The following is a 25,350-nucleotide window of genomic DNA, read 5'->3' as shown; positions in this document are numbered from 1 at the left end:
CATAATGTCGGTATGCAAATAGCGTCACCCGCGCTTCGGGGTCCCTAACACCCCAAGATGATATCAGGTCCGTATCTAGAGAGCTGAATACATCTCTTTTATGTTTTTATTATATTTTAATATATACTTATGTTTTGTATTTCTCTTATTTTGACGTCATTGAATATGAATAAAAATTAGTTCTTGTTTAGGTTATAGTTTATTTAATCATACAAATACCTTGATAAATACATTATTGTATATACAGACAACTCATTTTGATAAGGTTAATAGTATTTATTGCATTTAGTAAAATTTAACTTGTTACATTAAAATTTTTAATTTATTTTGTTATTATTGGATTACGAGAAGGCGCAAGTTAGACACTTGCCACAGGCGCTTCATATTCTCGTTACGGCACTGCTTAGATTTGTCGTAGACTTATACACACAACAAGATATATTATTTATCACCTTAGCTTGAATGCATATAATCTATTCCCAATTTTAAGGTGAATCGTATTAACGTTTATGTACCTTTCTTCTTCATGATCAGCCAAAAGTTGATTTAATTTTGTAGTCAAAATGTATAAACGGTCATTTAAACTTGCAACTTCATTACCAAGGCACCATAGAAAACTAATATGATAGGATGAATCCTATAAAAAAATTTGTAAAACACTGTTTGTATAAGATATTTAAATAAGAATGTTATAATTTCCAATAATATGTATATGTATCTGAAAATTCCTTATGTATATATATATTTCTTACCTCATAAAATGGTGGTAATTCATATTCAGCAAGAACACTATTAAGATGTTTTATAAAGTGAGCAAGTATTCCTTTTGACTCAAAACATTCTATTCCAAGAAATGTGCGTGTTGTCTCTTCATTAGTATATGCTCTTACATTCAGAAGTTCCAAATTGAACCTGTTTGTCTGTTCACATAGTTTCTTCACTTCCTCTACGAAGGAATCAATCCAATGAAACTTCAAAATTAATGTTCTTGTTACACTAATATGAAACTCTTCAGAAAATATATTACACTTAATTGGTACTTCTCTCAATACTGAAAACATCCATGATGTCATGGTCTCACTAGGGTCATCTGAAATTTTCAAATGTTATAATGATCTTACCTATATAATTTAAATAGTGATGTTTACTTGATTTTTGATACTAACAGTTAATGTAGGCCAAGGTAGCCCAGTTACCACGTTCATGTTTGAAACTTCTCATTCGTCCCCCATGCTGATTTGGATTATCATCAATTTCTTCATGATGTGGAACACCTTTCCATGATGCTATACTACCAGGTAAAGGTAGACTAAAAATATATACATATATAAGCATTTATATTTTAATATATTTATATTTATTATAAATCTAATTATTAAAAGTAAGATAGATACCGTTTAGGAACTTCAATAACTTTGTGGCTATCATTGTTATTATCTTCATCATCTTCAGAATCAGAAGAAGTATACGTTTGTAGTAAATTTAAACCTGACATCGTATATTTATAAACATTTACATTTGCGTTCTTCCATACTTTAAGGTTATATTTTGAAGCTTATTTTTTCTTCTAAAATATGATTATTACAACATACTGCCATATCAAATGAATTTTATTTATATAGAAAACAACTTATAATTCGAACCATTATCAACTGTTCGACGTAGAGCGAAGTGAAACATCAGCACTCTTATACCGACCGCCGAGGGGTGCAGATCTACCTGCTAAACATGCATATACCTTTATTTTATTTTCTGCGTTCATTTAATTTGCTGTATTTATCTTCTTAGCTTATTGAATAAACTCATTAAGAGGACGAACGTGTTGATTTTATTACTCCCGTATGCATTCTTGACATCCCTAATTCCTTGACATCCCTGATTCCTTGACATCCCTGCATTCCGTACATCCCTGATTCCTTTACATCCCTGATTCCTTTACATCCCTGATTCCTTTACATCCCTGATTCCTTTACATCCCTACATTCCTGACATCCCTGCATTCCTAACATCCCTGCATTCCTTACATCTCTTTATCACTTATATCCTTGAAAAGACGCTTTCGGCGTTCGTAACAGCGCCCTCTAGTGGCGAAAAAAGAACTAAAGTACAAATTAATTTAGCGCCATCTGGTTTTTGAAAAAGGAACTATATCAAGCTGAGATTTTGGCCCTCTAGCGGCAAAAATGTGAACTAAAATCTCGACCTCGAATCAGCGCCATCTGGTTTTTGAAAAAGGAACTAAATCAGGTCGAGATTTTGGCCCTCTAGCGGCAAAAATGTGAACTAAAATCTCGACCTCGAATCAGCGCCATCTGGTTTTTGAAAAAGGAACTAAATCAAGTCGAGATTTTGGCCCTCTAGCGGCTAAAATGTGAACTAAAATCTCGACCTCGAATCAGCGCCATCTGGCAGTAAAAAGAGGAACTAAATTTTGTAAAAATTTTAATTTAAAATTATGTTTTACGAGACTTTACTTACCTTTACTTACCTTTACTCGAATCAGTGGCCATAAGTATATTATTTATAATATATTTATTATAAGGGTTGAAGGGATACAAGAGATGCAGGGAGAATTTAGGAGTGTAAGGGATACAGAGATATAAAGGGTACAGAGATGTAAGGGATGCAAAAATGTAAGGGATACAGAGATATAAAGCGTACAGAGATGTAAGGGATACAAAAATGTAAGGGATACAGAGATATAAAGCATACAGAGATGTAAGGGATGCAAAAATGTAAGGGATACAGAGATGTAGGGGATGTAAAAATGTAAGGGATACAGAGGTATAAAGGGTACAGAGATGTAAGGGATGCAAAAATGTAAGGAATACAGAGATATAAAACGTACAGAGATGTAAGGGATACAGAGATGTAAGGAATGCCGAGATATAAAGAAAGCAAGGATGTAAGGGATTCGTGGATGTAAGGAATGCTGGAATGTAAAGGATGCACACGGGAGTAATAAAATACCCTATATAAGTAGATAAAATTTATTTATAGATAGATAGATAGACACTATAATATATTATACAATTCAGAATTTATATACAAATAATATATTACAAAATTAATAATAAATATATTTGAAATTTTATTATATTACAGTTGTACATTAGTACTTGTTTAACAGTACTTCTTCTATAATATTGTACGTAAAAAATATTTTATTCACTAAAATCTTCTTCATCACTAAAGTATTGATTTTTCTTATATCGTTTGCCCGATTTTTGAGTTAGCCGATTTTCTTCTTCATACCCTTTAGCTCCTAATCTCTGACTGTTTTCAAATTCTTTTTGTCTTTGCTGAAATGAAAAAATATATTATGAAATATTTGTTAAATTAATTCTCAAAAGTGGATCTTTAATTTTTATCTTTTAGATATTGCTTTTGTAATACTTTTAAATTTTTGCATTACCTCCAGTGCAATGGCAGCACTTAATGTTTCTACTTCCTCTTCCCAATTATCATCAACCATTTCATCATCACTGTTTTTGTTAAAATCATTACTATGATGGCTACTGATAGATTTATGCTTCTTTCTTATTCTGGCTTTTTTTAATGGTGGATTCCTGGGACCTAGTGTATTACTTCTACAATTATATGACAAATGTCCTTCTTCTCCACATTCAAAACACTGAGATTTATCTGGATAATCTCTTCTGCGTATAAATTCAGTACTACGTCCATTATCCACTGCTATAGAACTTTTTATTGTACGGCCACCTATCTATTAAACCATCATTTATTACAGATTAACAGAAATTATTATTATTATAAGTGATGCAGCCACTTACTTCTGTGTTATTTAAATTTTTAGCACAAGACATGGCATCCTCTGGGGTAAGAAATAAGACAAAAGCAACACCTCTACTTCGTCGTGTGATTTTATTTTTCATTATTGTCACCCTGTGGAGAAAAAAATAAACCCATTTCATTTTAAAGTATTTATATTCTCAACATCTTAACTAATAATGCTGATAAATTTAAGAACACTATAAAAATTGTATAACTTAGAACTTACTTTACTATTTTTCCATAACTTTGTAATAGTTGATGTAGATCATTATTTGTTAAAGAGAAAGGTAAATTTGAAATATATACTGTTGATTTACTGGGCACTACCCCACCACTCATTGTTATATTTCAAGTTATTATTATAAAGGTATGAAATTTATTTGGCTTAACCACTAAAGAAAATGAATTATCATTGCTGGGTAAAAACCGCTCGAAGACGGAAAACAAGAAATTTGATTGCGCATCTGAAGACCAAGCAGCAATATGAAATATAATTTATGATTTAAGAAGAAATAATCCAATGGTTCGAGAAGAATAATATTTCAAATACGTCAGAAAAGGAATGTATCTCTCTTATCGGGCAATGAATTGCAAATATATAGCACGGAGACTATCAATGAAGTTACCCCAGCCGACTGGCACAACTTCTGCAAACATATAAAATAAGTTGATGCAGGATATTGCAAAAAAAATGGATTGATGGAGGAAATTTTCAACAGGACAGTTCAAGGAGCTTGATAATTCTAACTTTTGAATTTTCAAACACCGGTTTTCGGAAATATAGCCAAAAAATGAAATAGATACTGTTGCCAATGGCTTTAGTATTTATAAAATATTTAACATTAAATACAAAATTGTACAAATATTTTTAACACATTAATATTAAAACCTTTAAATAAGTATGTACAGAATGTTTTTTATATGATTATAAAATCATATAATTTACAGTTATATAAATAAAATACAACATATAAACTAAAGATATTACAAAATCATTCACAATACCACATTTGCTTGCTTTAATTTATACTGCATAATATCTAGATGACAAGAATTTTAATCTCAAATATATTATCATAAAAATTCAACAAACAGGAATTTAAAAGTAATATTAATACACTGTTAGTGTTTCATATGTTTATCACAGATTACATTCATCCTAGTGAGAGACAAGGTAGTTGTTAAATAATTTAAAAATGAGCGACAATGTTGATTCTAAACATTTAATTGTTTGAATAACAATAAGAGTGTATAATATTAAAATAAGAATTTCTATTTTGTACAAGTGTTGCCACCTATCTATTAAAGCAAAGTAAATACGTCGTGAAGCACGAGAACTAAATTCACTCAGCCTTTCCACAGTATGATGTAGTTTTCCATCTTCATTGCACAATTTTTCTGTTAAAAGATATATCAATTTCAATTATAACATAATATTAATACTTGTCTATGATATACTTCTGAGTGTCATACCTGTTTCATTACTATGAAATTCATCATAAGGAACAGGCAAATATTTATCTAACATTAACTCAACAAAATCAGTAGTATTATCGACAGTCTTTAAAATATTAATCCCCGTTTCAGTTGACATTACTCGATCTGCCTGTTGCCAACTATATATCCTTAAGTAATGAACTTTATAATAAGTCAGTAATGTCATAACTCTAACTTTATGTTTGGTTTCTTGTTTTAATTCAGTTAATGTTTTAACAGCTGGTTTGAGACGTTTAGATACAATAGACTTAGTACGATTAATTATCTGAAATAGTAAATACACATTCATTTTAATTGAAGTTAAATCCAATAGAGCAATGAATATAAAAATTAAAACTTGTGTAACCTGTTTTGGTTCTTCCTTGATTATAGGCAACTTTACTTCTACATAGTCCAGTCCTTGACAAAGTGTTTTATCCAAAGTATAAATTGGCTTTTCCATTAACTTAGCTACTGGTAATGATTTTTCAATTACAATATTGAAAACATTTTCCATTGTGTTAAATGCCCAATGAACGAATACATTTGTCTCTTTCACACGACCATATACTTCCATGGATTTATCCCACAGATAATTTACACTTGGTATTTGACGTGCACGATTAACAGCTTGTATTTTATAAATACAATCTGGTAATTCTACTTCCATCTTAATAACTAATAAGTAAATCCTTTATCATAGGTAAAATAATTATTTTATCATAAATTACATATCTGTAACATGTATAATTATCTATAAACTATAAAATTAAAAGTTTCATTATATATCAGCATTATTTATTTTACTTAAGACCTATTTTAATTAATTAGCGTACGTTTTGTTTTAAATAACATATGGTACAAATTACGAAAATCTAAAATTCATTTAATAATATATTTATGTGGCAAATATTTTAAAAATTATATCTGTAGTAAAGAAAAGTGATTGACACTTACCCAGTATAATAAATCTCCTTCAAAATGCGTACTCTTACATTTGCTTTGTTTTTCTCAATAGCTAAACATAAACTTTGAACTCTGAGTCGTTTTACTGGGGAATTGTTTGCTCGACAATCGACAATATAATACAAATTACTTATTCTTCTGTTGCAAAGTATTATAAGTCCGTGGAATTTTTCAGAATACGATATCGGCATTTCTTAAAACGGCGTATGAGTGCGCTACTATCATGTCTCTTTACACGTGATACATATATATCTTTGTAACAAAAATGATATATTATTGCAAAATTTACATTTTAATTTTATACTTTTAACCAATTACAAATATGCCGAAAACATGTTAAATAATAAAATCATTAAAGATATTTTCGTTTAAAATAAAAGAAGCATTGTTTAAAAAAAATTTCTTTTAGAAGATTACCATCAAAATATTTATGAACTCATAATTATTTGCGATAATTATTGAAATAATCTTTGATAAGGGAAACATGAGTTTATTTATATTTATAACTAAAAAAGGCCTAAGTTGCGTGCAACCATCCAAGCCAACTGCGGAATTCTTGTCCATATCTCAATGGATGTATAATAAAATGAAATGTGATCGCTTATCGCTTGCCGCAAATGTTATTATGTTACAATATATCATTTTATGTTCTCATTGCAGACTTAAGGTTCGACATTAATACTAAAAAATATGCTGTATTTTTAATAACTTGAAATTTACAAAAAATTATAAATTACAATATTCGTTGTACAATAAAGTACATAAAATAACGTAATTTGATAAATTTTCCAAGTTCTATTTTGCGATATTCTTCTGGAATGAACGATCAAGACAGCTAGGAGTCGAGGAAATGAAATTAATTAGTTAATTATCTGCAAGCTGGTGGGTGCACAGACGATGCGACAAGAAGTTGTTAACCTGACCCACTGTTTCAGTATCTCTTAAAGGAAACTGTTCGCAAATAGCTACTTTAGATATCCCTTGATGAAGAAAAATTCTTGTAGGTCATTTGAGTAGTACATCAAGATAATCATCATTTATATAAAAATATTAGAAACGTTAACAACGATGTGGCAGCAATATTTAATAATCTGAAAAGAATACTTATACGAGAAAAATATAATATTCAAATATATATTCTTTAATATAATACTTGTAAACGCTTTGTATACAAAAAATATAAAGTGCAAATACATATTTCAGATATTACGATATAAAAGTTTCTTAAATTTTAAATTGAGTGTTTTGTACCATGAACAATAACTTTTATATCCAAGGATAGCATGAAATTTTGTATAATATTCAACTGAAATTATATAATTAGTTATCTGTGGATGTTTATGTAAACGCGCATTTGTATATTATAACTGAGCTGTAGACAAACACATTTTTCTCTTATTAGATGATTCTAAAAATATAGATATTTATTTTGCGTAATGCATGCACATATTTTGTGCATACAGTAAAATCTCTCTAATAGTTTAATTGTAAAAAAAAGTAAAATTAAGAAACTTATTTCTTTATTATAAACTGAACTCTTACCAAAGAAGCCGCGTCGCGTGTTGCGTGACTGACTTCAATGAAGAGAATATAAATGTTGGATGAGACATACCTAGACGTAGGACGAAACCGGTAGATACTATGAGCAGGGCAACAAAAGGACAACTAGAGAAATTTTACTGTATTCCACTGATTGATCACCATGTTCAAAATCAGCCTGTAAAATAATTGACAAATAAATTATTAATAGCTTTACATATACTTTGTATATTTTGATATGTTATAATTGCATAAACATCCGCAATCTAATGATTAAAATGAATTTAGATATCTTTTTTTTTCACATTCCTAGTTGAAAAAGAGCAATTACCATATTAGGTGTTCTATTCCATTCACTTATATACAATTATTCTGTAAAAGATTATATAAAATAATATTTTTAATAATAAAATCTTATACATATTAGTATATAAATACTAACACAAATAAATCATCAATTTATTTGTTTCCTTTATTTCCCTCCGTTGGACTTTGCGCTTCCTTATCATTCTGTTTGTCATTTAAACTTAAGAAATGTGTTAGATGAAGTATAGATACAACATTAGATATGTACGATGTCACGTCTTCTTTTTTCACTGTTTTTAATTGTGCTGCGACCGAATGGTATACTCTGTTGGCAGTTTTCGATGATAATTGACCAATGGTTTGTACCGCGTGTAAAACTTTGTTTTCATCAGTCGACACCGGAACTATAATAAAAATTTATAATGTAGTCTTTCAGTTTTGTAAAAAAAAATATATGCTGTGTAGGCAGTCCTAGCAAAATAAAGGTAAAGGTTTTGACATTTTGCAAGTACTATCTCTCCTTAAAGTTTTTAATATATATATATACCAGGTTTGTTTTCTTCTCCTTGAACTGGTGGAAAATAGCGATCCAATAAACGATTAATGAGAACACTTGTATTATCTACACCTTGTACAGCCATATTTCCATACTGTGTGTTCAGCAATTCATTAGCCTTTACTATACTAATTTCTTTGAGCGTAGATGCTTGTTGGGTTGCTGATTCTTTTGCAGTGTACAGTTTATCAATTGTTGGTTGTAGGGAGCTGCTCATTACTGCTTTGGCTGCATCATAAATCTATACACAATATTTAATACTCCTTTAATATTACATAGGTTTTAAGTTTTAAAAGATTCATTTAACAAACCATTCGAAAATAAAACAAGTCACAAATGTAGACATAATTATACCTTTCTACTTTTAAAATATAGTTAATTTCTAATTAGTAAAAATAATGTTATTACTTAAAGTAATACTTATTATGTAAAGTGTTTTTTAATGCCACATTTTAGTTTACCTGTTGAGGAGGCTTTTTCATAATAGGTACTTTTTCTTCAACTATATCTAAACCTTCACACAATTTCTGATCTACCGCAGTGATATGTCCTTCAAATTTTTTAGCTATAGGTGCAGCAATGGGAGCAGCCGTAGTAGTAGCATAGTGAAGGCCAGATTCAGCATAACTGAGTGCCCAGTTGATCAAATGATTAGAATCTTTCAAATAAGAATATGTGGATCCTGTTTTCTCGATTGCTGAATGTATAACAGGAATATTTTTCACACGATCTAGGACTTCAAGATGTGGGGTATCTTCTGACACAACATTGCATGTGACTTCCTTGGCTTCTGCCATTTTTTCTGAAAAAATTTAATACTATATTAGGAATTGTTCATTAGGAATTATATTTTCTATGTAACAATTACTAATTTATGAACATATATAAATAAATAAATAATAGGGTGCAGAATAAAATAAAATGTAGTAGTAGCTTTAATTTTAATAGCTTCATTTTATATAAAAACAATGGTTGCAAAACACGCGAATTATACTCATGCGAATCAAAAACACATAAAAATACAAGTGCCATGAATGACAAAATCACTGTACGGTACTCAACTTGTTACAAGATTGCGTTTATAATTCATGCTTCGTTTGCTGGAAAACAAACAAAACGTATATTATAAAGTACCATGATTAGACATTTATTTCCTGTGAATGTAACTGTTGAATCGCAACTTGTAAATTCGTAATATGAATGAATTTTATAGCTCGCATTCGTACTCTGTACTTTGATCCCAATAATTATGTCTCGAACAATGTTCTATAGTCTTTGGGAATATACACGATTCTCCTGGTATTATATCCTCAAATATTGAAGATATAAAAAAATGGTTTACGCAAATATTGTACGATATGAATTTATGATCAGTATTTATTTATTAATTAGTTTCGGGATATTATATTCACATATTCTAGCTTATAGTAGAAAAAAATTTCTAGAATGTGAAATAACAATGGCGGTCAGTTTTTGGATCCCCTATGGTACTTCCGGCGTGGACAGGCCTCCATCCAGTACTTACTTTATGTTTTTAGGGGCTTTATCTACTATAAATCAGTGAATTTGTAAGCAAAATATTAAGAAAATGAATTAATATTTAATAATTAAATTAATATTTAAAATTCATTATGTAATGAAAAATAAATTTTGAAAGAAAAAATACCACAAATGAGTATTTTTGTAACCTATCTTATAACTGTTGAAGATAACAGTTTTCCAGTACGGTCTTCTGTTATCGAATTATCGATCATTATACAACGTGTAGTCATTTATTTACAGATGATATGCTATGCAATTATATTCGCCAGACATATTACACTTCTTATATACGTTGTCAATAAGGATTAATGTTTAATTATTTACATAATCGGACAAACAGTTAATCAAGGACGATGACGCATAAAAAAATATGATTAAAAATAAGACTGTAATAATACCGTTACATATTCATTAAAGTACATACAATCATCTTTTAAACTGCAAGTGTTTCGGTTATTTTTTAATGGTTAATAAATAAAAAATGAAAAATACGTAATTATTCATTAGTCATCATTATTATGAGTTTTTACGATTCACAGTAATGACATAAATATACATATATTAAAATAATTTTCAAGCTTTTATTCATTAATACCAATAAAATTAATTATTGTTACATTAGTGTGTGTGCAGTGGCATTAGTGTGTATTGTTATTATAGAACCACAGTTTGAATGCACCCAATATTTAAGTATCTATAGTAAAGACATGAATGAGGTTAATTAAACATTAATTATTAAAATTGATGTATACTTACTGTGCTTGATGCAACAGTTAGCAAGATGAAGTAACGGTAATAGACTCGTTTGTAAGCAACAACCCACACGACAGATTTAATCACACTGACGACAGACGACACGTTCAGGCAGGTCTACGTAGAAATACAGTGATATAAAATGACGGTAGGTGGGGGTAGATGCACCTCAGGGCCGTAGAAAGTTACCCAGCTTTTACTGTAGTCTGCAGAAATAATTTAAATCAAACCCATTGTGTTTGTAATAATAAATAATTGTAAAATAATTGTTTAATAATTGTTGTAAAATAAATAATTCAATATTCCCACTGAATCTTCCAATATAAAATTCTGATACTTATTTTCTTATAAACAACTGATATCTATTTAATTAGCAGCAAATGTTTTCAGGATTATTGGATTTATAATTACTATGCAGTTTAAAGAACTTTTTAAATTGCAAATAGTCTTAAGTGTTACAAATTTAAATTTTTAAACCATGCCAGGTGTTCTGTATACATAATTAATCTATTGATTATCATTTTAAAAGACTGAATAAATTGAAGAATGTGTATAGGTGAGCAGTCTAACCTAATTTAAAGTAAACAAACGATTGACACTGGTAAACATGGAATGATTACTTAAATACATATCTGCAAATGAAAATAATAGATTACTGGGTACTTTGATAAATATCTACATCGGTGGATATCTTTCTGCTTCTGCGCAGATGCATGTATAGCACACTCCAATAGGCACGTATGCGTCGTCTGTGACGTGGAGGTCATCGTCATTTCATTTTCGTAGTATGACTATGATGATTCATATTATTCATTAATCATTCGACGAAAGATGAGTTGGACAATTTTATGTTTGGACAAATTTAATGTTAGATATTAATCTTGAAGAGAAATAAATTTGTAGCTGTTCTAGTTAAGTCCTATATTCTCTGCAACTCATTATTGAAAGTAATCATTAATTAATAAATTGTTGTTGAGATACATAACTTTTAAACCCTGGGTGCTGTGAATATTAATAAAAAAATAAATGTTGATATTTATAACCTATCAAAACAATTGATTATCAATGTTGATAGCTTAAATAATTGATAATCATTATGTTATCACTTATTTATGGTACATACTATACAATTGCAATTAATTTAAATTGGGGAATATGTAGGTACATATTTGTATCATAGAAAAATCAATATTTAGATATTTGTAAGGAACTTACATTCTTTCTACATTAATAACCATTAAATAAACAAATTCATTTCATCATCTCAAATTTATTTCACTTGTGTGGGTGTATATATAGCATATATAAAGGATAACAAAACTATTATAATTATGTACATACATATGTTGCACCATCCAAATACAACACAATTAAAAAAAATACACTATAATGACAAAAATGATTTTACGAAAAGATGGAGTTATATAGATTTTCTTTTTTTATAAATACTTATTAAACGTACAATATACTGAAATAAATAATGCATACGGAAAATAAATACGAAATCAATGGAGTTCACAGAAATTTTCCTTCAATGAACTGCCATTTTAATGTTCAGTTCACTTTCTTCGCTTCCGCGTTTGTAGTATTATTCATGTTAGGCGTATTCTCTTCCTCTTTATGCTTTAAAGTATGAAGGTAATTTGTGAATTGTAAAAAGTGTGCCACAGACCTAATGTAAGCTTTAAAATTATCTATGCTGAGGACCCTTAAGTGAAACATTATGTTTGAATACACTCGACGTACTGCTTTATTGGATAAACGGCTGACTGTATGCAAGGTGTGGAGCAGTTTATCTTTTTCGTTCGTGTTTATATCTGAAATGATAATAAAATATTATTTATTGGAAAATTGAATATTATTTAATAAATAAGTATTTAAATATTAATTTACTTTTAATTCGAAATGAATTTTTTGACTATTGGAATATTACTATCATTGTTAGAAAAAGCTGATAAATTAAATGAAAAATTTTAATTATTTGCGTAACGATCTACGCTAAATGAATTTACCTATTGCTTCTTCATCTTCTGTCGGAAGAAAATATTTATCGATCAGCTTATCAACAATATCAGCGGTGTTATCGATACCTCTGACAGCAGCACTTCCATACTGCGTTTCCAAAATTTGATTCGCTTTGTCCCAACTCTTATCTCTCAAGTTTACCGCTTGCGAAATAATTAAATGATTAACAAGCGAAATATTCGAAAGGGTTTGCAGTGCCAGCATATACGCATTTTCTAAAATCTAAGGAAAATATAACATTTGAATAAAACTTAGAATATTAATAGTTTGTAATATTGTAATAAATCAAATATACAGAATTAAATAAAACTTTAATCATATATAAATAGATATATCATTTATAGGTTTATTTTGAGTTGATGTTAAATTTTTGTTTTCGTAAACCGGAAGAAAGGTAGATTTCTAACCTGCTCAGGTTTCTCTTTGACCAATGGAACTTTTTCTTCGATTTTGTCGAGACCAAGGCACAACGTGTGGTCGACAAAGTGTATGAGGTTCTCGAGTTTCTTCACGATAGGAGCAACAGTGGGTACAGCTTTGTTAGTCGCAGTGCTCAAAGAAACTTCTGCAGTGGTGAAAGTCCAATGTACCAGTTGATGAGAGTCTTTCACACGTGAATAAGTTGCCGCTGATTTGGATATGGCACTTTCCACCACCGGAAGTTCTAACAAACGATGAAAGACTTCGATGTGAGGCAACTGCGCAACTTCCGTCGTCATTATCTTTGGATTTCCGGAAACTCGAAAACGACTTCAAAATCTAAAACATAAAATATTATATCGTCATTTCCAAGGTCGCTGGAAAGGTCGTAAAAAAAAAGATTCTTTCTATCGACAGAAGCGCCTCATTAATTTCAGTAATTTAACACTTTCACGGCCTCATATTTTCTGGAATTGCATGACTTGCAATTTTTACTTTCCTTTTATGTCTAGTATGAAATCATCGGCGGAATTACGATTGAGAATTTCATTAAATTTAGAATGTGTTAAATTAATTTTTCAACTGTAATTATCACCTGATATTTGACCGTCAAAGTGTTAATAATAAGAAATTTGTACTCTCCCATTTCGGTTGTTATATCGTTAAATAATTGAAACTTATGTTTCACTTATGTATTAACATTACAATGTAGTATTATAAATCAATAAAAAATTGATATCTTAGATATAATTTATTTGTTGAACAAAAATGTATTAATTGACTGAAACGAACTTCTAGTTTATTCAGTTTTAAACCAGAGCATTTAGTAGAAATTTTAGATTCAAAACCCGGAAAAGAAGTGATATACCGTGATAATGGAGAGGTCAATGGACTTACTGAATATAATGCATACATAGATACATGTGCTATATATAACGTTTCCTTAGCTTTCGCTGGAACCATGATTTCACATAAGCTTTCACGAATTACAAACGTACTTATTCGATTTAGTATTTTGAAACTGAAAGTCAATACATATTTCCAAAACAAATTAACTTTCACCTTTAACTGTAGTGCACCTAGAATTTAGTGTATCAACTTTGACTTTGAAATAATTATTATTACTATATTCTAATTACACTATTAATATTAAATATAAATTAACATTATATTAAATTATTTTATTAATTATCAGTTGTATTACTTTCATGAATTTTTTTTATTTTTTCATGGCAATAAACAAATATGTAGACAAATATATGCCCGAAGACATATGTAATCATTTAAATAATAGAAATTTATAAAAATTACAAAATTACAATAATGCTTCAATAATATACTACTATTATTTACTATAGGTTTTCTTAACGCGTTGATTGTCACGAAGGTCAATAACGACTGGCACCTTAAATTCTATGTATTCGAACGATTAGTAAGAAAATCAATTTGAAAGTGAAAATTTTAAAAGTAACATACATCTGTTTTCAGACTGGAAATAAATAAATGTATGATGGAAAATAAATTAGTATATATTAATAATCCATGATTTTAACGACTGCTTATTCTAATATTAGATAATTAAGAATGGCAGAATAGATAAGATAAACTTTGAACGGCATTAGTATTATAATAATAATTATCAAAATAAAAGCCTAAATTACTATTTTAATCATCTTAATAACTTCAATAACCACTATTTTAATATCTAATTTCACTACAATAATTAATATATTTAAAAAACTAGAGAATTGCGTGTTAAACTTGCACGGTAAATTTGAATATTGGTGGATTTGTCCACCAATATTCAAATAAAAATCTAATATTCTAAACTATAACAGCGTCGAAATTTTTATTCTAATTTCAAACTGTTAGAAATTTTGAAAAATAAAATAAACCGCACAAGATAATTAGCAGAATTAATAACACGTTTTTTAAAGGATAAATGCACTTACAGACGTGTTTGTCGTTGCCTGTTCGTTTTCTGTGTATCTGTCGCTGAGGTGTGGTTGCTATGAGTGCGTGAGTAGAAATGCGTTTGTCCAAACGCAGCCTGAACTCTTTATAACCGGCTTACCGTCTGCGCGTTAAGGTTCGTTCGAACGAGCCAATGAAAATCGACTGCGACTATCCGCAAGCGGTGATCAAACATGTGCTACAAGGCTTCAAAGTCCGCGACAGGCGACAGGGCTTTTGTCGTTATCAGCACCGCTGGGAAACTGTCACGTAAAAACGGATGAAAATCGGTGATCACTCGTAATCATCCACGACATCCGGAAAGGACTTTGTACGCACTGCATTTTCTAGTAATATTTAGCACAAATCGAGAAATTTTTCCCCCATGGTGTTATCACGTTCGTCACCCACTCACGTATACACGTATGACATCTTAGAATTTTGCAAATGAGATTGTATTTTTTATTTTATGCGTTTTAGAATTGTGAATGGGTTTTTCGAAATTTCAAGAAACATTAGATTCCTTGAAATTATATATATTTCTTTCTTATGCGATTTGAAATTCTTTGTAATTTTTAATTTTGAGAGCTTCGAATTTTGGAAATTTCAAATTTTAATTCCAACTCATTCCAGTTTAAAACAAATGAAAATCAACCATCTCATTACATTACATTGTTACCGTTTACTCGTCTTATCGGTTACGACATTACAGTGTGTAACTTGCAAACATTTGTTTCTATATTTGATAAGAGATCCGATAATTAAGTTCAAAGTAACAGTAACATTTCAGAAGATCTATTTAGCCGTAAGTTTAGTCGTAAATTTTACTAGGATATTATCGGAGTCTTATAAACAGCTTGCTACTTAAATGAGAAAAATTTATACACACAGTGAACAATAAAAAAAAATTTTAAGATTCCAAAATTCAAAAATTTCTAGGAAACCCTGCGCATCGTAGAAGTAGGTTCAAGTTACGCCACTGTCTTAGGCACCTAAATAAAAATAGTTAGAAATTTTCTTCATGGTATGATAACAATCCAAAAACAAATAATCTTTATTTTTTTTTTGTACACTTTCTTACTTTTACAAGTTAGTATACATTTGTACGTTAGAGTGTAAGAACAAAGAAATCTTAACGTAAAGAATTGAAAGCTAACATTGGCATCGATATATTGTGCCAATGACAAAACAAAAGTATCCTCGTCTATTTGATTATTTCTTTTTAATCCTATTTTGGCGGTGGATTGGACGTTACTAACCTGTTCGGAAATTTCAATCCGTAGTCTTTCTTATTGTTACTGACCTTGAAACAGAAACTACTGCGAATTTGTTCGAACAGAATAACATGTAAACACGATTATGTTACTCGATACCATTTCGTGATGGGTTAGAAGACATCGACATGTGGTTGTTGTGATTCTGTTGATGACTTGGAACGTGCATTACTTTGGAAACCGTTGGACGACCAGCCAGAAAAGCTGCAAACTGTTCCTGAAAAAGTTATTATTATGGAAACGTACTATGCACCGAACACAAGAAGTTTCGCGCGTCGGCACAGAGGCAAGAGGAGTACTGCGCATGCGTCGACTAACCCCCTAGTTTTACTCGAGTCTAAATAGTGATGCGACCGCTTCGACCAATCATATGTCAGGACTGAAAGTGCGCGGGGTACGGCCAATCAGATTGCGTTATTCTCGTGAGACTTCTGTTTCGAATTATTTCGAATAGAATTAGAAATCATATAAACTTGTCATTTATGTAAATTACTAGAATAATCTAAAAAATAACTATTATACTTAATAATTCAGTCACTTGACACTCTGGCCCTCGGTGAGGGTTGAAAGAGGTTATAAATTAAATCGTTGGGTCTTAGACTGGTCATAAACCAAACCATTAAATTTTACAGCTTAATTACCCCTTCGAGGGTCGAATTTCGCGTCCTTTTGACTAATTTTAACTACCCCATTGAATCCCATCGTCCCTCCGCTATGCGTAGATTTATTCAACTGGGCCAGAACGTGTTACAAGGCACCTTTGAGCTACAGTCGACTCTCGTTATATTGTTATGTGAGTGATTTGACCTTAACATGAATTTTCAAGCATACTAGTATTACTCTTCCATCATTACAGCCTATGGCGATTATACATTCTATCTCCTCCCTGTCCTCCAAATGATACCTTTGAAGTTTGAGAAATTTTCTACTCCTATAGCCTAGTCTGCGGCAATATAAGGAGAGTCTACTGTATTGGAAGTTGTTATCACTATAAACATATTAAATTAATTTTTCATCAAGTTTTACATACCAACAAATGATTTGTAGTGGAGTTAAGCCTCTGTACAGCTGAGCGTATCACTGAAATTTGTTTTGCTGTATCATTTTTACCAATGATAGGCAGCATCTTCAAAAGATAAAGAAACAATATAAATACGCGTATTAAGCACGCGATATAGCGTGACGAGTTGATGCGAGTGGCAGTAAGAGAATGAAAATGTTTAGGTGGTCCAAATTTAGAGAGCTTTCTCTAGATTCAACAAGAAGAGAAATATCCGAGGGCGTTCACCTTTAAAGTAGCTTCTGCAACCGCAAGTAGTTGGTGTGAAAGTTTAACGAGAATTCTGCCAACATCACGCGGAGTTCTTGCTGCTAAGGCTGTTGTTCCATTCACAAGATGAACGATACGGCGTGCTGATTCACGGGTCAATAAAACCAATAACTGTTCCAGATTGGTTGGCCGAGCTTGGTTTTCAGGTTCGGGTAAACTTAACGTTGCCCACAGTTCCTTCGCCATTTTGTAGGCTAGTTTCGGATCCGTTGCTAACTAAAATATCACCGATTCATTATTTTTAAGGAAGCAGTGTAATATTTAGGAAACGATAATTTCCTGATAATTGAATTGAATTGAAATTGTGGTTCTCTCCATGGTCCGCCGTCCGAGGATCAATAATAATGATTCTACTTACCAGTTCCACTACATATAAAAGTACATGAATGCATTCTGTTCCCTGTTCTTTAAGGGCTCGAGCTTCCGCCAATGTACGACGCGTTAGACGTTTTTGCAATTTTCTTGAAAGGCTGGCGCCATGTTTAATAGTCCGCGTAGTTCTGCTCACTGATTCAGAAGGAGTAATTTCTGAACAGTAATTTTATTTGATTATTTAGCGTTATAATAAAATGTTTCGTAGAACGCATAATGAAAAAGCTGGTGAAAATAATTAAAAATTTTCAAACTTTATCTTTCAAATACCACACCTTCTTTGTCAGTAGGATCAGCGGGCAAATAACGATCAACATATTTATCCGCAACAGTCAGAGCACCGTCTAATGTATCTGCTGCAACATTTGCAGCCTGACTTCCTATCTGCTTCACACTTCCGGCGCGCATCAAGACAGGCCTAACGATTTTATTGCTCACATATTCTCGTGCATTGCAGTATATCTGATTAACAAGAAAAATAATTTAAAAATTAATATAATTGATTAAAAGGCATCAGTAGACTTTAATAGCAAAATTTATTGATTATTAAAATAATTTTTCTTTTTCGATTATTATAGTTATTACAGTCTTATAGCATTAACTTTGTATAAATTCGTTTATATAACGAAGTAAAGGTCAGGGGGCCTGGTCCCAAAATACTAATCAGTCCCCTTGACAAATTTTACCTTAATGGAAATAAATATTCGGATAATATTCGCAAAATATTGAATAGAATTAAGAATTAAGTAATACAGTCGTGAGTCTACTCTATTAGAAACTTGACTATTTTAAGGAGTTTGGTTTACCCCACTTTAGAAAAAGATTCCAGTTAAAATCCTATTTCTGGATGTAAGGCTGGGTCTTAAATGACCCAGTATGTACTATTTAAGAGTTAAGGTGTTAGATAAGATGCAGAAATGAAATTCTTTTATATAGTTTTAATTTAATGGTCAGAAGTTGGACAAATGTACATAAACTTACAAGATGTGGAGGGAGATGTATGGCTGGTACTCTCTGTTCAACAATATCGATACCTTTGCAAAGCAAATGATCAATTGTTGTAATTGGTCCATTCAAAGCATAAATAGCAGGTTTAGCGGATGCCGTTGCGATCGCCAGTGATTGTTCAGCGGTGCATAAACTCCAGCTCATTAAGGAATTTGAACGCTAAATATTTCAATTATTATTAGTATTTATCTATTATAATAAATATAAAACGTCAGTAAAAATTAAAACAAAACGAAAAAATGGAAAAAATATCGTTACATAGAAGGCTTAGAATGAGGCCTTCTAAAAAGTAGGGACCCTTAGACCTCCGCTTAATCCAGCGCTGCTTTCACGGAAGTGAAGTAAACGAGTGAAACATTAGAGAAAGTAACTTCAAAATTAATGGACTTTCGAACTATTAAAAGATTTTACGTAGTTACTGCTCACTTTTATTCTATCGTACATGCTTCCAGCTATGTGTATACTGTTTTCAACGATAGGCAGGTTGGAGATTCTTGCTACGGATTCGAAATACGGCAAATCGGAATGCCGTCTCTTTACATTTGTCCGCGCCATTTGTAAATTGGTCGCTGAAATCAATTTAATATTATTAATTAGTAATTTTATAAATATTTTTATGTATATGCCCTTTTGAATATCTGTGTACGAAGAAAAATGATTTTAAAAAAAATTAAATTACGTTAAAAATGTGGCAATTATTATTATGACTCGTTTACTATGTATGTTTAATGGTTAATTTATTTAGTTGATTAAAATAACAATTTTACTGCAAATTTATACTTTATACATCATAGAAATATTACGAAAAATATTTCCACAATTTGTCTAGCGAATTTACATATCGAACATAAAACATTACGTATGTTAATCAATGAAAACGAATTATAGCAACTGATAAGAAAGGTCATATTATACTAAGCTTCTTGTATAATGTCGAAATTACACTTTTCCCTGAAAAAAAAGAACTTTGCACGAATCTACTTCGTTCAAAAATCTCCATAATTCAAATTTCCCTTAACCGTCTAAAAAAAAAAAGAAAAAAAAATAAGAAAAGGAAACATTAAATTCTTTACAAATTAAATAAAATCATTGTAAGACAAAATTAACAACCGTTGATGGATCTTAAATTACCGTTGAAAGAATTCTAAATTCAATGTTGACAAACTGACGTCATTCCTTTAAAGTTTGCCATGATAAAGCCATTTTAAACACAGGTCGATACCCCTGTTCTTATCATTCTTATCGAAACACCAACGTAAACTTCAAATTGCAATCTGAATAAAAATTCACAGAGATAAAAAGAAATGAAAAATTTCATATACTTTAGGAACGTTTTCCTTCTATTGAAAGTATATATCGATTCTAGTGTTCTTGAATGATAATTTATACGTTTGAATAATGAAAATGAAAAAAAATGAAAAATTGTTTACGCAGCAACCTGTTGAATCTGAAAATTTTTAAGATGAAGGATTAACCCAGCTGGGTGGCTGATTCTTACCTCAGGTTATGGACCCTCGAACAGGACAAGGGTGTTGTTCTAATGAAAATTATATAATGAAATCTAGGAGGATTGAAAGACAGATGGAAGAACAGAGAACTAGTCGGTGTTTCGTCGAAGAACACGCTGTAAACTGCACGTCGTGGTCTGCGAAACGGTATCTCATCGGCTTGACCTATGACACGTCGATTATACAGGCGCGGCAATCATAATGCTTTACGAATGAAACTTTTCTCGGCTTTCGTTTCAAATTTTTTCATCGGACATCGTCGAGGGAAAAGTATTCCTATGGATCGGTCAACGATTGACACGTTGCGAGCGAAGGCCGTAAATCTACGCTCCGGGATACCAGCCTAACACCCTGACAACGTAGATCTACTCCCTTAGGTATACAAATTTGATACCTTGAAGAATCCAAGGTGAATTTTGGCAAATTCTTATCGGATTAGCGTGTTAATCCATTAAGATCGAAGGCAGTAAATCAATTATAAATTCAAATTTCCCCGCGTAAATGTTTATATGCAAGTGGTGGGGAGCCACAGGTGCAGGGCCGACTCAAGACCTTTTACAAAGCGAGCTATTTTCCATTTTTTGCGCCCTCTTATTACCTCCATTTCCCCCTCTAAACATAAATAAGATTACGGAAAAATTAAAGAATTAAAATGGGATGTTTTGATCTTTGCTTTGGTCTATGAAAGAGAAAGCTAAACAAAAAACAAATTATTTTAGCGCCCTTTTCGAATTGCGCCTCAAACTATTGCTTCATTAGCTTCGGCCCTGCACAGGTTTATGCATATATATATGGGACCCCTGTCGCTATACAATGTATAGTACACCTATTGGCATCGTCGCAGGGATGCCTACAGACAGGGGCAATTTATCAAAGTAGTGAAATTAGATTAAATTTATATCATGTATATAACTCGCTTGAATCTACAGAAGGTATTTTTTAAATTTTTACAATACAATAAAGCGATTAATTTCTTTTTATATTTGAAATTTATAATAATAACCTACGAAACTCCTAAACATATTTAATATTTCAAATATTCCTTTCCTCCCCCATGCATCTTCTGGTATGGTAAACAGCGGAAACGTAAGATAATTTATCAAGTTTCTGTATGGCGTCGAATAATTTTTATGTAACATCAATTTATTGTCGCACAGAGTATGGTATTTTCCATTCCATGGTCGTATCACACTCGTTCTCTCTACGTAGGAGCACACAAAAACGATGAAATTTTCTTATAGACTGGAAGTTATAGATTCACACTTAATAACAGTCTTAGAAAATTTATAATGGAAAAAGAAACTACGCGGAAAACTCGAAATTATCGGCTGCAGACGTAGTTAATTGCTATACAAAGTCCATCACATCGAACATCCATTGGCGTACAATATGGACTGATGGTGTGGTAATCAGTTGTACGAGTGTGAACAAAAATAAGTTTCATTATTATTATTTTTTTTGTCTATTTGACAAATATTTTTGAAAGAAGGCATCATGATTCGTAAGCACAATGCAGATAAAAATTTATCTTGTATTAATAATTGAATGGAGACAGTGGTAAATGAGTTGATTGATTCTATTAGCAGAAACTGTTTCAGAATTAATATTGCAACGTGCTGACGCATATGTTGCGTCCTATTAATTATTTCAATAATGTTGTTGACGCATATGGTGCGTCCCACTAATTGTTTCAATAGTGTTTATTGCTGTCGCGCCTTCTCTATTAAAAGATGAATATTGTGTCATAGGGATAGTTATCTAGTATTACTCATTGACTTTTTGTAAACAGCATTATTAAAACAATTGATAGAATACATTGTATGTGTCAGCAGCGAAAGCGTTAAGGGAGGTCATTCGCATAAGAACCATTTATTAACATGTTTCATAACTTCATGTTGATTTTTTAATATAATTATTTAATTTATCTCAAATTTTATTAAACTCTTTTCATTAGTAATGAAAAGTCAAATACTGATTAATAATACTTTTTAAAAAAGAAATATCTGATGAAATATGTACAATAAGATAAAAGTTATATTGCTATGTACTTAGTTCATCAATCCCAGTTTAATTACATGGATAATGAAGCAGGAAATGATTTATTAAGCACACTGCATGCAATAATTGCATCATATATTAAATGATAATTAGGTTCATACAGTACTTGCTCTTTGTATCATCTGAAAAATGGCAAAAAACCCGACAATGATATAGAATAGAAGTCAGTATTGAAGATTAAACGAATATCGAATTTTTCATTTTAATAAACAGTTTTATTCAGTTAGCATATTCCCTTTACCCTTCCTACTTTTCTATTCGTACTTTGAAGAATGATTTAAATTTTGAAAAATTGTCAATTTTGTTGTAAATATTAAAATGCAAATTAAGTAATGAACTTACGAATGTAATTAATAATAATAAAGTTATCGATATCTTTATTGTTTAATTATTTCTGCTCGCTCTAATATTCGAGAGGCTATGAATAAATATGCATAAGTGTGTTAGAAATAACGTAAATATGATAACGTTAGATATATTGATGCTATTTTTGTAATTATCGGGATTCGTAACTTAAAGTGTTGGTATTTGCTTTTGAATGTCAACAAATGTCAGTTATAGTGTAATGAAGTGTTTAGACTATTACATATTGGTTGGATAAAATAAAAAAAAAAATATGTAAAAAAGAAAAAAGGTGCAATTACAAATCAGCAATTTTTTTCCTAAAAAACTTAATACCAATGTAATAATTATATATTTAAATCTAACTTGTTCAAATTCAGAAATGAATCATATTTATTTTACATAATATAAATCGATATAAAACTTTTCTAATTTACTTAAAAAAATAAAATGAAACTTTCCTGTCAATTCGGCATACAAACTTAAAATAATACAGTATGCAGATAAAGTGCAGAGAGGTTGCAGCGTAGTGCAATAAAACGAAGATAACTATATTTAGTTTTAATTATCAGAGCTTCGTGTATCATTCAATAATTGTTTAAAAGAATAGTCGTCAAACAACATTATCGGTAATTTATTTTTAATTTTTTTTTTTTTTTTTTGTATTCATCACCATTATAAGGCGCTTACGCGAGAAAATAGATGGGACGAAATCACTTTGTCGCTGTCAATTTCATTTATTACCCTGGTAACACGAACCGAGAGATAAGGTTGACGCGATTCTAGCTTATTATTGTTTTCAACATTTCGTGCAATGGAGATTTTATGTTTTCTGCTCGACACGATTACGTGTAAGAAGACGCAAGAATTTCCATGACAACAAATGATTTATTGCAAATTAGTTTTTTTTCTTATTGCCTTTCATTATCTTATATAGTACACTGGTTCCTTCAAGGGGTTATTCCAGTAGTTAGGCTTAACAAAATTTTGTATCTTTTAGTTATCAGATTTTTACAGTAAAATTAAAAATATTTCCTCTTTTCTCTGCTTTTACGTCTTTCATATTAAGGCACGAAAAGGTCGGATCAATAAACACTCGTTTCGATGATTAATGGAATAAAAGGTGCCACTAGATTTAACTAACACTAACTAGCAATGTCAAGCGGGAAATTGCTGGCATTCATCTTGAGAAGTCACTCAAGTGATATTTCAATTAACAGGAATAGGATTCCGCAATGTTAATATCTGTTCGTTATAAATGAGAATGACTTTAGAAAACCTGGGTTAATTGTTCTTAATTGCAAAGAACCTAAATGAACGTAACACTACAGAAAACTTTTACTTGCAATTATATAACATATTTTTCCGATAATTTAATGCTAACTAAATACTTCTGAATTCGGTAGTGTATCTACTGTTATGTATCTTAAGTAACTGGTTGAGCAATAAGACAACGTAATAGAATCGCGTAACCATTGCTAGACTATTTCAGATAAAACCAACACGATCGAGTTGTCTGAGGAGACACCAAATGTTAAGTTTAAAAAATGACGAGATATGAAACAAAATCATTTATTATGTAATTGAATTACTTTTAACTCTGTTTCTTACTCTCTGATACAAGTATTACATCCCCCTTTTAGTCGCCTCTTACGACAGGCAGGGGTTACCGTGGCCGTATTCTGATCCCCGAGCCACAGGGATAACCATGACGTTTGGTATAAAAATTAGGGAATGATAATTTGAAGCCAAAGTATAATGCCCACAAATAAAAATACTAAAATTAAAAAAAATTTTGTTTCTTTAAATTAAAATTTAGATTAAAATTTAGATTAAAAGATACTTGCCACATATCTAATATACATAGTGTCTCCAAGGGCCCACAGATATCTCCAGAATCCACATTGTGATTCAATAAATAGAAAACGGTAGAAAATTAATTTTAAACAAGTTACGTTTTTAGAAAAATGAAGAATTGTTGAGATTTGACAAACGCCATCTTAACGCTACCTCGAGTAACCTCAAAGTTACAGGAGTGCATAGACGGTTAAAGCTCGGCTAGAAGATTGTCATCACGTGTGAAACGTGACCGTCTCACGTACTCGAGACACGTGACAACGACGTCCA

General features: G+C 30.8%; 6 protein-coding genes across 23 annotated transcripts; all 6 read right to left on the bottom strand.

Annotated features, from left to right (window-relative positions):
* Positions 1 to 204: 204 nt before the first annotated feature.
* Positions 205 to 1,913, bottom strand: LOC117601996 (U6 snRNA phosphodiesterase 1). 5 transcript variants are annotated; one of them, XM_034319398.2, is made up of 6 exons: positions 1,820 to 1,895; positions 1,644 to 1,722; positions 1,395 to 1,567; positions 1,167 to 1,309; positions 753 to 1,090; positions 205 to 637 (listed from the first exon to the last, which is right to left on the bottom strand). In XM_034319398.2, the coding sequence occupies exons 3-6, from the start codon at positions 1,493 to 1,495 to the stop codon at positions 449 to 451; spliced, it is 771 nt and encodes a 256-aa protein (XP_034175289.2). In that variant the 5' UTR covers positions 1,496 to 1,567; positions 1,644 to 1,722; positions 1,820 to 1,895; the 3' UTR covers positions 205 to 448. The 5 variants fall into 5 exon arrangements, with proteins under 5 accessions (XP_034175289.2, XP_034175288.2, XP_034175290.2 ...); XM_034319397.2 differs by having other exon boundaries at positions 1,644 to 1,913; XM_034319399.2 differs by lacking the exon at positions 1,644 to 1,722 and having other exon boundaries at positions 1,739 to 1,913.
* A 1,154-nt stretch (positions 1,914 to 3,067) lies between these two features.
* On the bottom strand, positions 3,068 to 4,474 carry LOC117601877 (zinc finger CCHC-type and RNA-binding motif-containing protein 1). The gene is made up of 4 exons (XM_034319199.2): positions 4,022 to 4,474; positions 3,795 to 3,906; positions 3,416 to 3,727; positions 3,068 to 3,302 (listed from the first exon to the last, which is right to left on the bottom strand). Exons 1-4 carry the CDS (start codon positions 4,132 to 4,134, stop codon positions 3,165 to 3,167), a joined length of 675 nt encoding a protein of 224 aa, XP_034175090.1. The 5' UTR covers positions 4,135 to 4,474; the 3' UTR covers positions 3,068 to 3,164.
* A 122-nt stretch (positions 4,475 to 4,596) lies between these two features.
* LOC117601874 (Lipid storage droplet-2) lies at positions 4,597 to 6,552 on the bottom strand. 2 transcript variants are annotated; one of them, XM_076691878.1, is made up of 4 exons: positions 6,229 to 6,552; positions 5,639 to 5,949; positions 5,269 to 5,557; positions 4,597 to 5,193 (listed from the first exon to the last, which is right to left on the bottom strand). In XM_076691878.1, exons 2-4 carry the CDS (start codon positions 5,939 to 5,941, stop codon positions 4,955 to 4,957), a joined length of 831 nt encoding a protein of 276 aa, XP_076547993.1. In that variant the 5' UTR covers positions 5,942 to 5,949; positions 6,229 to 6,552; the 3' UTR covers positions 4,597 to 4,954. The 2 variants fall into 2 exon arrangements, with proteins under 2 accessions (XP_076547993.1, XP_034175082.2); XM_034319191.2 differs by having other exon boundaries at positions 5,639 to 6,006; positions 6,229 to 6,549.
* A 1,371-nt stretch (positions 6,553 to 7,923) lies between these two features.
* On the bottom strand, positions 7,924 to 11,076 carry LOC143306030 (lipid storage droplets surface-binding protein 2-like). Of its 3 annotated transcripts, XM_076691877.1 has the most exons (6): positions 9,865 to 10,017; positions 9,701 to 9,738; positions 9,100 to 9,440; positions 8,630 to 8,879; positions 8,219 to 8,486; positions 7,924 to 7,954 (listed from the first exon to the last, which is right to left on the bottom strand). In XM_076691877.1, the coding sequence occupies exons 2-5, from the start codon at positions 9,726 to 9,728 to the stop codon at positions 8,236 to 8,238; spliced, it is 870 nt and encodes a 289-aa protein (XP_076547992.1). In that variant the 5' UTR covers positions 9,729 to 9,738; positions 9,865 to 10,017; the 3' UTR covers positions 7,924 to 7,954; positions 8,219 to 8,235. The 3 variants fall into 3 exon arrangements, with proteins under 3 accessions (XP_076547992.1, XP_076547991.1, XP_076547990.1); XM_076691876.1 differs by lacking the exons at positions 9,701 to 9,738; positions 9,865 to 10,017 and adding an exon at positions 10,937 to 11,076; XM_076691875.1 differs by lacking the exons at positions 7,924 to 7,954; positions 9,865 to 10,017 and adding an exon at positions 8,110 to 8,148 and having other exon boundaries at positions 9,701 to 9,846.
* On the bottom strand, positions 10,937 to 15,843 carry LOC143306031 (lipid storage droplets surface-binding protein 2-like). Of its 2 annotated transcripts, none has more exons than XM_076691880.1 (4): positions 15,335 to 15,843; positions 13,366 to 13,717; positions 12,946 to 13,180; positions 10,937 to 12,750 (listed from the first exon to the last, which is right to left on the bottom strand). In XM_076691880.1, the coding sequence occupies exons 2-4, from the start codon at positions 13,675 to 13,677 to the stop codon at positions 12,488 to 12,490; spliced, it is 810 nt and encodes a 269-aa protein (XP_076547995.1). In that variant the 5' UTR covers positions 13,678 to 13,717; positions 15,335 to 15,843; the 3' UTR covers positions 10,937 to 12,487. The 2 variants fall into 2 exon arrangements, with proteins under 2 accessions (XP_076547995.1, XP_076547994.1); XM_076691879.1 differs by having other exon boundaries at positions 15,331 to 15,841.
* A 513-nt stretch (positions 15,844 to 16,356) lies between these two features.
* Lsd-1 (lipid storage droplet-1) lies at positions 16,357 to 25,209 on the bottom strand. 10 transcript variants are annotated; one of them, XM_034319307.2, is made up of 9 exons: positions 25,071 to 25,209; positions 19,742 to 19,884; positions 19,289 to 19,474; positions 18,583 to 18,769; positions 18,294 to 18,463; positions 17,894 to 18,151; positions 17,636 to 17,731; positions 16,705 to 16,822; positions 16,357 to 16,629 (listed from the first exon to the last, which is right to left on the bottom strand). In XM_034319307.2, the coding sequence occupies exons 2-9, from the start codon at positions 19,868 to 19,870 to the stop codon at positions 16,604 to 16,606; spliced, it is 1,170 nt and encodes a 389-aa protein (XP_034175198.2). In that variant the 5' UTR covers positions 19,871 to 19,884; positions 25,071 to 25,209; the 3' UTR covers positions 16,357 to 16,603. The 10 variants fall into 10 exon arrangements, with proteins under 10 accessions (XP_034175198.2, XP_076547986.1, XP_076547982.1 ...); XM_076691871.1 differs by lacking the exon at positions 25,071 to 25,209 and adding an exon at positions 20,814 to 21,200 and having other exon boundaries at positions 18,294 to 18,442; XM_076691867.1 differs by lacking the exon at positions 25,071 to 25,209 and adding an exon at positions 20,814 to 21,187 and having other exon boundaries at positions 16,705 to 16,816.
* Positions 25,210 to 25,350: the final 141 nt, after the last annotated feature.

The sequence above is a fragment of the Osmia lignaria genome, chromosome 13, assembly GCF_051020975.1.
Source record: "Osmia lignaria lignaria isolate PbOS001 chromosome 13, iyOsmLign1, whole genome shotgun sequence".
Classification (NCBI taxonomy): Eukaryota; Metazoa; Arthropoda; class Insecta; order Hymenoptera; family Megachilidae; genus Osmia; species Osmia lignaria.
Note: the sequence above shows the minus strand (reverse complement) of the source record. Positions and strands in the feature narration are given on the sequence as shown.